Raw genomic sequence first — 13206 nt, forward strand, 5'->3', positions numbered from 1 at the left:
TCCTGATAAGCGGAGGGCTCCATCCTAGTCAGACATCCTTGAGCCTGTTCTTCTGAAGCGATGGTCACATTGTTGTTCTTGTTGATAAAATGAAAAAATGTTTGCATATGTTTCCATGTTTGTTAAGATTGCGTCCAACACTTCCAAAGAGGTGAAAGCGCTGCCATTTAATCAGCCATTTGTTTATCATGTCCAGCCTGGAATGTTTTTCGTCTCCCCATTGAGGTGATGGAATTGGACCACTGARAAATAATTTCATTTTTAATTTTTCCATAGTGTTCAGAAGAATATTAAAGTCCTTTTTCAGAATCTCCGATTTTTGCTTTGCCAGATTGTTGGCTCCAACATGCACAACTAAAGTCTCAATGTTTGGCTGATCAGTGGTTAGAGAGAGCACTTTGCCAGTCAAATCAGATACAGTGTCACCAAGAAAAGAAACCACTCTCGTTTTCTTAGGATTGCAAACATGACTGATTCCATTTACTGTCTCATCTCCAACAATAAGCACTCTTGGCATACCTTTCGTTTTCCTGGTGATTGTCCACCAGGAAAACTCCTTCAGAGCTTTGTGCGGTGGATGCGTTGGTTTAGCCTCATTGCTGATGTTTGAAGGTGGGTTTTCACTCAGAGGCTCAGGCTGAAGTGCAGAAAATCTTTTTTCAGTGGGATTCCCACAGAGTCGGAATGTTTTGAGGCTTGAGCTGGTCGCTTTGTCCTTGGGAGCGGGGTTGGTGGAGATGTTTTGGTTCCAGCTGCTTGTTTGCCATTCTTTGGCGCAGCAGGTGTTGGAAGTTGAATGTGTGTTTCGGCTCAGAGCCGGCCACGCTGATTCATCCAGGTGAGGGGTTCTCCCCGTTAGTCGTCTCATGGGATCTGCAGTGTGAGRCTTTTGTTTCGGCTTGGCACCCTGAACCTTCCAAGGTGAGCTGCTTGGTGCAGGGTGTACAACCTCTCTGCTGATTTGAGGAAGAGTTGTTTCATTTCCACAGGTAGCATTGATCTCAAAGTTCACCTCCAGCTGTTGAATCTTCCTTTCTAAAAACAGAAGTCGTTGTAGAATATTGCTAATGTCCTTGGGGTCGGACGGGGGCATTTTGCCCTAGTTCAACTTGGAGGTGAAGAAAGGTAAGGTAAAAATAAAAATGAGGAAATCTCCCGGTCCTTAGGTTTGAAGTAATCCAGTTATGGTGTTGATAATGTAAATATAACCATAAAAATTGTGACTTAAAAAAAATTGTGAAATAATTCACAGGCAAAGTTATCAGTAAGGATGAGAGAGAGCATGATAACCTGTTCCTCCTTCAGCTGCCAGAAAAACTCTTCAGTTATAAGAACCAGAAACTAGAGTTCAGGTCCAAAATCTGAGTATTGTGATGAACTCTAACCTGAACCTTCAGAGACATATAAAGATAATTATAAGTCAACCTTCTTTCACCTGAAGAACATTTGCACACTTAAAGTACTAATGTTTCAGCAAGATCTAGATAAACTCATCCATGCTAAACACATCTTTAGTTGAAATGCTGATGCTTGTGTTCTCACTAAAACCAGGAAGATAAAGCACATCACCCCAGGTAAAGTCCTTCCACTGGGAGAATAGTCTTTAAAATATTGTTGAAGTTGTATCAACCTTCCAGACCATTCTGGTCTTCTGGTTCTAGTCTACTCTGCATCATTTAAAGTACGTTTATAGCATTTAGTTCTATATTTACAAGTGAAAATGTAATTTTCTGTTCTCTACAGATAAAGTGTTTTTATAAATACCTCACCCTCAGTGTGAATGATGCATAATTAATCAAGAGCCAATAAAGTAAAAGCAGAAACTTTCTGGATTAAAACCGTTTTGACATAGAAACAGTGATATGTTTCTTCCTCTACCAGATGTGATGTCAGTAAATAGTGTCAATAAATAATGGATTCACTGACATCCATTATTTACTAGTGGTGTCCCAATACTGATACTGGTGTCAGTATTGAACCAGATACCGCATCAAGTACTAGAACTTGTAAAAGCAGCCACTATTTCTGCTGGGCTTTCCTCCTGTGCTGCCCTGCTAAACCACATTTAGCCTCCAGGGCATCATTAAGTTATTTGCTGATCCTCCCAAAAAAACAAAACAAAAACAAATAAAAAAAACAGAAGAACAGAGAGAATGGATAAGTTAGGTTCCTGGAGGGGATAAAATATTATTTTAATTAAGCTTTAACTGGTTTTATTTGTTGAGCATCATTAGTGTAAGCAAAGCAACTGCTTCCATTTTTAACATTGGTCATCTGGGTTGTGTGATTAATTGGACTATGGTGCACTACGGTGGAGCGAACTGTGCTTTTAACAGACTCCTACTCCTCTGCTTAGACTAATAAGTAGATTAACACAACTTGATCCTGCATCCTCTTTTGGCATTCTCTGTGTATGTACTTGAGGTTTATTAAATGCGCCACTGAAGCCTGCACCACCATCAAGTAAATAATTTTGGCTATATAAGGTTGGCTATAAATCTAAATCGGTCATTAAACATCATTTAATGAGCATTTTGATAAAGCATTCAAAGACTAAATAATCTGTATTGCTCCATTTATGATTTATTGAAACAGTCAGAAGGTGTGTAAGCTTAAAAACAAGAGCCCCCCTGTTCTAAATAAAATCAAATTGTTTTTAAAAGTTTTGTGTAAAATATAACCAACTTGTTAACTACTTGGTGTCTGTGTTTGCGAGTACCTAAACTGAAGTACTTGTATTCATACTCGATTTGGAAAAAAGTGGTGTCAGAACTCCCCTATTATTTACTTATTTAAATATTACGGTTATGTTTAATAAACTAAAATATGGTTTCAGATGAGGCCTGCCTGTCAGTTTAAAAGCAGCTTTTAAAAATAACTGTTAAGTAGGTATTAAGTGTGTTTCATGAAGCCCACCTTAATGTTTTTTAAACAGTTCTTTTTGTTGGTTTAATGTAATATTCTCATTTTAAATGTCATGTTTTCATTAGCTGTAAGTGGAAAATCATCCTAATTCGCAGAAATAAAGGCTTTCAAAAATATCTGTGTATAGTTAATCTGTAGTTTCTGAAATAAATGGGCTCTTCAGATTTTAATAATTTTTTAAGGGATTTGTTGTTCAAGTGTGCTTACACTGCAGTGTGATAAAATAAGGTAATTCTTTTTAACGTGTTATTTTTATCTGTAGCTGATTAATCAAAATTAACACAGTTTAACCCCAACCTTAATATACAATACATACACATATACAGTGTCTGTGTATAATGAATATTTAATGGTTTACTCTTTGAATGTATGTATTGAAATCCACATGTGGATTTTCTGTCCTGATTTGACCCAATTTATCTGTAAAGACACACACACTTACTTTTTGGGAGACACAGAGTCCTCCTCCATGGGTGATTCATCATCTCCATCAAAGCCAAAGTGGTCCTTACTTTTTTTCTATTAAGACAGTAATATGAAGACACAAATGCGATTTTAAGCTGCTGCTGATTGACCACAGAAATTAAAAAAACTAACAAATATTTTACTTACAAATATTTTACTTGTTTGGAGTATTGTCATTTACTACATTTGAATGTTCCCACTGACCTTTTTGAGGATGATATCAATGTAACCAGCAATAAGCTGGGCAATCTGTTCTCCCTCGGTGGTTTGCACAGAGTAGTACCCATCCTGGTAGTCTCCAAAGTCCTGTCAGCAGATCAAATGACAGCTGTGGATTAAAAGATGGGTACATGCAGTGTAGAACTCAAGTCCTGGACATTGATTCTCTGTATGAATCAGTCATGCATGTTCACCTGTGGTAAGGTTTTGAAAGACAGAAGAACAATGAATGAAATAAGACATTCATGCTTTTTTGAAAGAGATTTTTAAACATTAACTCAATCTCTTAAACATGTAGAGATCTCACTTCCAGTTTAGGGTCTTTCCATTCGGACTTTCACTGTCTCCCAGGGTGTTCACCTGACGCTTTGCAGCAGCCCTCTCCCCTCTGCAGGCACAAGGATTGAGGATCCTCGCATATCTGGAAGATTGACTCATTTATGCAGTACCATGGGACCAGGCGGTCTGAGACACGTGGTTAGTGTTCAATCATGTGGGATGCCTGGGCTTGCAGGTGAACATGGAGAAAAGCAGTCTGATTCACTCATAGGAGACAATCTTCCTGGGCATTGCTATGAATTCCACCTCAATGACTGCTTGCCTGTCACCCCGACAGTATATTGAGCATGCTCCCGGAATTCAGGCGCGGTTTGACGCTGCTTCTTGTGTGGCATGTTTGACTTTTGGGCAAACCCTAACCCATGCTCATAGTGGCATCCAGCGTAGTACCCTTGGGGCTGCTGTCATTGCAGCCCCTCCAGATGTGGTTGAACAGCTTGAATCTGGACCCCACACGGAATACTCATCGTTTCAGAAGACTTCAGTGTCTTCAGTCTCCCAGTGGAGGATGAGGTTGTTTATGACAAGGGGGATCCCGCTCGATTCCATCCCATGTCGATGAGAGGTTGTGTTTACCAATGCATCCACGGGCTGGGGTGTGACCTGACAGGGTCAAATGGAACAGGGGACATGGGCCCCGCGGCAGAGCAGGGAGCACATAAATGTCCTGGAATTACAAGCCGTGTTTCTGGCTCTTTGGAGTTTTCTTTCATGGTTGCAGGGCAAGCATGTGCTGGTGAGGTCAGACAACACCATTGTGGTTTTTCACGTCAACCACCAGGGGGGGACCAGGTCAAGGAAACTGCTGTGATTGACTCAATGGGTTCTGATATGGGCAGCTCCATACTTGGCCCACCTCAAGGCAGCCTACATCCCAGGTTCACAGAACATGCCAGTGGATTTTCTGTCCCGTCAGAAGCTACACTGCTAATCCTAATCTACTGTTCTAACAACCTCTTGGGCTGTCATCTTATTTATGTGCTGAGTAATAATTAAAAATTGTTGACAGGAAAACTCACCAAAGTGAAGCTCTTGGGTGACGCAGCCCAGCGTTTGATGTTTGTCAGACTCCACTCCTGGATGACCTCTTTGGTCTTCTCGTCTACTCTCATTACGCTCTCCTTGGTGATTCCCAGCAGACGAGGCACCAGTTTGTTTTTGCCTTTCATTTTTTCCTGCAATGAATCAAGAAAAGCAGAATATTCTTACTGAAAGCAGACAAATCACAATTGGCTGATTGTGGGGGGATGAGAGAGAAAATTAGCTCCAAGAATGAATTAGAGATAAGCTTTTACTTATCTTAAATAAGTAAAAACAATGGAAACAGAAGACGGTAAAAGTCAAGGGACAAAATGACAGTTGTCCTTTCTTGCCTTACTGAAAACACACAAAATAGAAAACAGGGTGGAATTTAAAGGGGATGTCCTGTCTCTTTACCCTGACTGTATCTTTTGAGGGAAGCAAAAAATCTGATATTCAGCTACCCCTTTAAGTCCCACTTGCATTAAAAGGACCAACTCAGGAAGGACTCACACAGATGTGATTTGTTAACATTTGAGATGAGAGTATCTAAAGTTTGGAACTTGACCATCAACAAGTCACAAGGTCAGTCGCATGACTTTACTGCCCTGCTGCTAAAACAGTTTGATATTTTTAAAACTGCCACTAAAAGCATCCAGGCTACAATTGAATTAAAAAGCACATGACATCGGTTCACTGGAAGCATGTTAGAAGAAGAGTGTTATTGCCTATAGAAGAATCAGTCATTTTTATGTAGATTTAGGCAGCAGAAGAAAAACAAAACAGAAATTTTCCATTTACCTTAACCAGGAAGAACGAGACGCCGTAGGTTTGCAAAGACCTGGCCAGCTTCACATAGCTGACTTTGGCCTCAATCTCTGTCATGTTCTGACAGTTTTTATGTGCCTGCAGAAGCAAGAAGAACAGAAGTGCATTAATTAGCTCACCGCTGCATAAAGGAGACCTTCACATTTAGTTTAATGACTCATGCAGCATGTTTTCTCTTTCAGTTGTCATGGGGTACATCTTGAAAGATAAGATATTATTTAACCTGTATAAGTCTTTTTTAGTCAAAACAGACTTCTAAACCTCCACAGATTCTCTTACCTGGAAGATTTTTTTCTCCCCTTTATTTTTAATGTATTCCTTAGGCAGGAACTCCTTTAAACTGAGAAGAAAACAGTTCAACCACGATCAAACAAAGCAGCATGACTTTATCAGGATTTCAAAGGACCATCAAAACATCAAATTGATGGAACCAAAAGAAAGACAACTGAATAAAACATGAGGCCAGTGCTTACTCTAAGAATCCAGGCTTGTGTTTGGACTCATTGTGATCACCAAACTGAATCTGGCACTGGTAGCCTGCAAACTCACAGGCTTTGTCAAATGAAACTGGATGTGATCCATTCAGGATGTCATCACGAGCCTGTTCCACCACACGCACACACAGACAAACACACACAGAGTAGAAATTCAGGATCAATCCGGAGAGCAACATCAGGCAACATCATCATTGATAAAATGATGTATTTAGACTAACCCTGATGCATGAGCAAGTAGTACCAACCCCATCAAGCTGAATAAGGAATAAATAAAAGCAAAGATTGTATATTCTCAATTACCTGTACATAAAGCAGGTTAAGCTGAACAGGGTCTCTGGAGTCCACATTCTGGTCTGAGTAGAAAAACTTTCTTCTCAACAGCAACATCTCTGTCTCTTCCACACCCTGCTCCCTCAGTGTCCTCCCATGGTCCAACCAGTTCACTAACAAAATAATCATTTATGTTAGACAATAAATAACATCCAGAAATCAAGACGTAACACAGGGTTCTAAATTTGTTACAAAATCCCACACCTTTCGGATATTTTTTCCTGAATTTTTTACAGCATTTTAGACATTTAAATGCAGTTTTTACTTTATGCTTAAACAGTAGGTTAACCAATAATGAAGGCTTTTAGTAAGCAAGCCCAAAATAGAAATGTTGATATTTTGATTAAAATATATTGAAAAAAATACATCATATGATTTTGCAAATTAAAGAAAAAATATGTAAAACTCATAGGATAATTTATTCAAAGCTCTAGAATTTTGGCTTTTGTAAATTAGAGAAGGTAAAAGCTCTGAAAAAAAATCTAAAATATTTTCATTCTCTGTTTTTATATATATATATATATATATATATATATATACACTTATCCAGATCCAGAACATTATAAAAGATAGTGTCCAGTTCTGTCCATTAACACACACGGGACATGTCATGTTTAGTTCACAAAGACAACATGGATGTCAGGATTTTAGCCAACGGTAGTTTCGATCAGAAAAAGCAAACAGCAGAGACACTTTAAGGAGGCTCTTATAATCCAAATGAACAAATTTGACTTCATGCAACTAATATACAGTAGAGACCAAAAGTTTAGACACACCTTTTCATTCAAAGAGTTTTTTTCATTTTCATGACTGTGAAAATTGTAGATTCACACTGAAGGCATCAAAACTATGAATTAACACATGTGGAATTATATACTTAACAAAAATGTGTGAAACAACTGAAAATATGTCTTATATTCTAGGTTCTTCAAAGTAGCCACCTTTTGCTTTGATTACTGCTTCGCACACTCTTGGCATTCTCTTGATGAGCTTCAAGAGGTCGTCACCTGAAATGGTCTTCCAACAGTCTTGAAGGAGTTCCCAGAGATGCTTAGCACTTGTTGRCCCTTTTGCCTTCACTCTGYGGTCCAGCTCACCCCAAACCATCTCGATTGGGTTCAGGTBCGGTGACTGTGGAGGCCAGGTCATCTGRCGCAGCACCCCATCACTCTCCTTCTTGGTCAAATAGCCCTTACACAGCCTGGAGGTGTGTTTGGGGTCATTGTCCTGTTGAAAAATAAATGATGGTCCAACTAAACGCAAACCGGATGGAATAGCATGACGCTGCAAGATGCTGTGGTTGCTGATACAGTATGCCTTCAATTTTGAATAAATCCCCAACAGTGTCACCAGCCAAGCAACCCCACACCATCACACCTCCTCCTCCATGCTTCACGGTGGGAACCAGGCATGTAGAGTCCATCTTTTCACCTTTTCTGCGTCGCACAAAGACACGGTGGTTGGAACCAAAGATCTCAAATTTGGACTCATCAGACCAAAGCACAGATTTTCACTGGTCTAATGTCCATTCTTTGTGTTCTTTAGCCCAAACAAATCTCTTCTGCTTGTTGCCTGTCCTAGGCAGTGGTTTGCTAGCAGCTATTCTACCATGAAGGCCTGATTCACACAGTCTCCTCTTAACAGTTGTTGCAGAGAYGTGTCTGCTGCTAGAACTCTGTGTGGCATTGACCTGGTCTCTAATCTGAGCTGCTGTTAACCTGCGATTTCTGAGGCTGGTGACTCGGATGAACTTATCCTCCGCAGCAGAGGTGACTCTTGGTCTTCCTTTCCTGGGGCTGTCCTCATGTGAGCCAGTTTCTTTGTAGCGCTTGATGGTTTTTGCGACTGCACTTGGGGACACTTTCAAAGTTTTCCCAATTTTTCGAACTGACTGACCTTCATTTCTTAAACTAATGATGGCCACTCGTTTTTCTTTACTTAGCTGCTTTTGTCTTGCCATAATACAAATTCTAACACTCTATACTCTATTCAGTAGGACTATCAGCTGTGTGTCTACCTGACTTCTGCACAACACAACTGATGGTCCCCATTTATAAGGCAAGAAATCCCACTTATTACCCTGACAGGGCACACCTGTGAAGTGAAAACCATTTCAGGTGACTACCTCTTGAAACTCATCAAGAGAATGCAGAGTGTGTGCAAAGCAGTAATCACAGCAAAAGGTGGCTACCTTGAAGAAATTAGAATATAAGGCGTATTTTCAGATGTTTTACACTTTTTTGTTTAGTACATATTTCCACGTGTTAATTCATAGTTTTGATGCCTTCAGTGTGAATCTACAATGTCAATAGTCATGAAAATAAAGGAAACTCAATGAATGTGTAGGTGTGTCCAAATGTTGGTCTGTACTGTATAAGTTTTCAACAGGACAGGTTTTTACTGCTCTAGCTGTTATTTTACATGGAACTGGCAGGAATTATTATCCCTGCCTAAAAAATTCCAGAACGATTCATAAACACACTCACATGTGAGTGTTTATGAATATCAGCTGCAAGTGAGTTAATTAACTCATTGAAGACTCTGTCAGGACCTTTAGACTTCTTTAATGGTTTTATTGGCTCTAGTGGCCTTTATTTGACAGTGAATTGACAGGAAAGTGGGTAATGAGAGGGGGGAAGTCATGTAGCAAGGAATGCCAGGCTAGGAATCGAGCCTGCGACAGCCGCATCGAGGACTAAGGTCTCCATATGTGGACTAAACTTAACCCCTGCACCACCACCTTCAGACTTTTTAAGGACCTTTTGACAGATGTCCTTTTTGTATAGGATTGTGAACCCCCTGTGAATCTTACACTCATCGTCTGTGTGGAGTTTCTGCTTCAACTTCTCCATCTTCTTGTCATCTCTTAGAAGAGTCTTGTCTCTTTTCAGTGTTCCTGTGGTTTCTTCTTTCTTTTCCTCACCAATGTCTCGCACCAGTGAGTACTCATCATAATTTGTTATACCTGGTAGACAAACACAGCTTTGAGTTAATTTCAGTTTTGTCTTTAACTTGTGGTCGATATGCCTGCAGACAAGACAGAAATTATTGTAAACAAGATAAGGGTTCCTCAGATAAAAACATGAAATTATAAAAGAACTGACCTATTCTAGCACAGATGGTCATGAGCATGTCACTGACGATCTTGGAGTCGTCTATCATGACAGTCTTTACTGTGCCATCTAACATGCGGATTTTCAGAGGCCTCTGCTTCTTCTTGTATTCCAAGGTGTCCTACCAGAGAAAGGAGTGGTTGATAGTTGGTAAAAATCAGCTACACAGAAAAACTCCATCTGAGCCCCTCTCAGCAGGAAACTCAATAAAATTAAAGAATTATTTAGTCATATTTAAGCCACACCAGAGATGTCTTGCAACCTCTGTTCAGTGTTCACTGCCACTCACCCCATTCCTTAACATATAGTAGTCCAGGGCCTTCCCAGCCTCCAGCCAGATGCCTTTTTTTGGGTCTTCGTCAGACAGAAACAGCCCATAGTCATTGGCTACAGGAAGAAAGAAACATTAAAACTGGTGAAGCTGCAGATTCAAACATTAAGCTGCTATGAAGATAATGTGCTTGTGCTACAAGTATATTACAGCAGTATGTCAACTGAATGCTCTGCCTTCCACTTCTATGTACAAGTTCTAAATCAGTTTAATAGCAAAACAGAGAGATTGTAGCTTGAACATAATAAGAGCAGTTTTTCCTCAGTACCGGTCCTCAAGTCCCTTGTTTTAGATGTGTCTGCTCCAGAACACCTGATTCAAGTGGTTGTACTGCCTCTTCTGCATGTCATTAAGTGCTGCTGAACACTGTTAATCATCCACTTATCGTGGGCCCCCTGACAAAAAATTTGTTTGGGGCCCCACGCGCAGCTGCTGTTACAGTTTTTTGAGACTATTTCACCCATAAAAAGTGTCAATTTTAAAGGCTTGCATCTGCCTTGCTTGCTTTGGTTCAATAATTAGCACAATATTTACTGCTCATGAATTTAACATCCAACAGTCCACATCCAGTATGTAAGTAGGTTGCTTAAATGTTTTCTATTAGTTTTAGATTACTGAAATGTCTCTCCCCATCAGCAAGTCAAATGCAACGTGCAACTACACATAAAGCAATCCGGACTTCTCAAAAATGCTATGTAGTTGCATTTTACTCAAGCTGCAGTATATAACTAATAAAAAATGTTTTCTCCATATTTGTTAAAGCTGTCACCATGTTGTGACAATTTGTTATGAGACAGATAATTTGTGAAAACAAATCTCCTCCATCTCCTTCCTGAACTGCTATTACTGGTTAAAGTAATGCACTGTTCTGGCCAAAACAATCAATCAGAACTAGAAGGACACTCTTAGCACTGTCAATTATCCTCATTCACTCATTGCTAAACGTGCTAATGGTGGAGAAACAACTTATCATTACAAGAAATCGTTTATCTGCCGTCATTGGTAGCTGTGCTAACTAAACTGAGCATTCACAGTTTTAATTTGCACAGCTCTATGCTATGCTAGCTGCAGCACGGCACAAATCGAGGGGGACAAAGGATGAGCAGCAACATGAGATTGTGATTGACAGCACTAAAACTCTCCTGCCTCTGATTGGTTGATTCTAGCACTGGGAGAAAGCAGAGTAAATAGATTTTTCACAGATTACCTCTCATACCATACTGTCACAACATAATGACAGTTTTAAAAAATATATTTTTATAAAAGTCACATACTGCAACTTTAATTTCACTCAGGAGAGGACGGGTCAGGAGGGATGTGAGTTAGAGCTGCTGCTGACTGACTCCTCTGTTGTTAAGTGGTAAAAGGTACAAGGGTACAAGGGGGGGTACAGAGCAAATATGGATGTGTGTTTTTTGATCTGGCAGTGGGAACATTAAATATTTACTGCTAAAAACAATCTTTGAAAATACAATATGATTAATTTTGTAACTGACAGGGCCCCGATTTTTTTTTCATTTTATTTCTATGAACAAAAAATAAATAAATAAATTGTCATCACTTCCCCCACTAGTGAAAAGTGAATGAGGCTCAAAATGCCTCATTCACTTTTTAAAAAGCTGCAGCAAAAGAAAGTTGGTCTAAAATGCCTCAGAACAGAGGTAAACCAGGGATCTGTATCAACACTTTAATGCAAAGTTAGCACTTCTAATGGGCTTTTAATGCAACTTTTAAAGCAACTTTGCATTAAAAGTGTCATTATTTACCAAATGACACTTCATGACAAGTCGTAGACATTCATAAAGACTCATTCATGTTCACGACAGGTGCTATGTCATATATATGACAGTGTCAAATCAGTCTCATGTACACCCCGTCAAATAAAGTGTTACCGAAAGTCTTGACTTTTGGGTAAGATTACAGTCCAACAAGTTGATTTCTGATCCTAGTTTTATGGATAAGAAAAGCTGAGCAACATTTGGTTGAGTAGTTAAAGCTGAAAACAAAGAACTTAGAGGTACTATGCTTAAGCCACTAATGCACAAAAGGTTTTCAAGAAATTCATGAAATAAACAGTTTAATAAGTGATGTTCTTTAAATTCCAATCACTTGCTCAAGATTCTATAAAATAATGTTGTAATCTCAATGCAGCAGTAATATTAGACGCAGCTCACTGCATGCAGATCACCATCTAACAAGAGACTGTTGAGATTTGCTACAGTTTTATGATGAACTCTAAATCCCAGCTGAAACCACACAAAGGAATCATTTGCTCAATTACAACATCATTTATTCATGTCATTACAGCAATCTTCAAAGCTTGTGGTGAGAATCTTGTCCACAATGATAAATGCATGCAATCCAAAATAGAGACACCAATTACTGAAAGAAAAACACGTCAACATTTGAGCACCAAAGATAAAAGACAAAAGATATTTTAAATGACCTGGAGGTGAGCTCAGAGTGCTCAACAAGACAAAACAATGTCAATCCAAACTTGGCTCCAACAGTCATTCAGCAGTTGGAGTACCAAAGGACACATGGCGGACAGGGTTGGAATGATAAGAGATGACATTTCTCTGAAAGGAAGCAACATTTATTACTGCTTAGGGTTTAAGGAACAGAGTTTAATGGAGCTTCGTCTTTGTCAGACCGTTAACAGTGTTAAAAAAAACAACTTTTGATTGTTCTCTTCCTTCTCCATTTGCTAATGTATAATAAGTAGTTCCAACTTGAAGGGCTTTGCACAAGACATTTGCAAAATTGGACTGTGTAATTTACTGGCCAGTAGAGACAAGCTTATCCCATGGGTATTATGTACCTCACTCACAGCCTAATGTAAAATAGCTTACATGCTGGAGCAAGTTGTGCAGGGAGCTAATGTTGAAATAGCTTGGGTAACAGAGCATAACACAACATCATGGACTTCAGATGATGTGGACTACAATCAAAAATGTAGAACTGTTTTCTTCCGAATGTAGAGAAGCAAACAGTGTTTTTACAACATTTTACTAATCTTACTCCGAACTTTCACAAGGAAAATAAGCAGGTCCAAAATAAACTCCAAAACACTAATTCTATAACTAGCTAGAGCAAGAAACAAACATTAATTTCCACTCCCTCTTAATCAAGGATTCAG

At 39.3% G+C, this 13206-nt stretch overlaps 1 protein-coding gene across 1 annotated transcript in view; it reads right to left on the minus strand.

Moving 5' to 3' along the window:
* Positions 1-13206, minus strand: part of tln1 (talin 1) — an 84353-nt gene that overhangs the window by 51908 nt on the left and 19239 nt on the right. The window contains exons 4-13 of the mRNA XM_017307714.1: positions 10026-10123; positions 9728-9857; positions 9436-9588; positions 6594-6736; positions 6270-6397; positions 6076-6136; positions 5770-5874; positions 4968-5123; positions 3595-3696; positions 3368-3444 (exon numbers count right to left, since the gene is read on the minus strand). Of these exons, the coding sequence (XP_017163203.1) occupies positions 3368-3444; positions 3595-3696; positions 4968-5123; positions 5770-5874; positions 6076-6136; positions 6270-6397; positions 6594-6736; positions 9436-9588; positions 9728-9857; positions 10026-10123 (1153 nt within the window). The remainder of the gene's footprint in view (positions 1-3367; positions 3445-3594; positions 3697-4967; positions 5124-5769; positions 5875-6075; positions 6137-6269; positions 6398-6593; positions 6737-9435; positions 9589-9727; positions 9858-10025; positions 10124-13206) is intronic.

Source organism: Poecilia reticulata, linkage group LG12 (genome assembly GCF_000633615.1).
Source record: "Poecilia reticulata strain Guanapo linkage group LG12, Guppy_female_1.0+MT, whole genome shotgun sequence".
Classification (NCBI taxonomy): domain Eukaryota; kingdom Metazoa; phylum Chordata; class Actinopteri; order Cyprinodontiformes; family Poeciliidae; genus Poecilia; species Poecilia reticulata.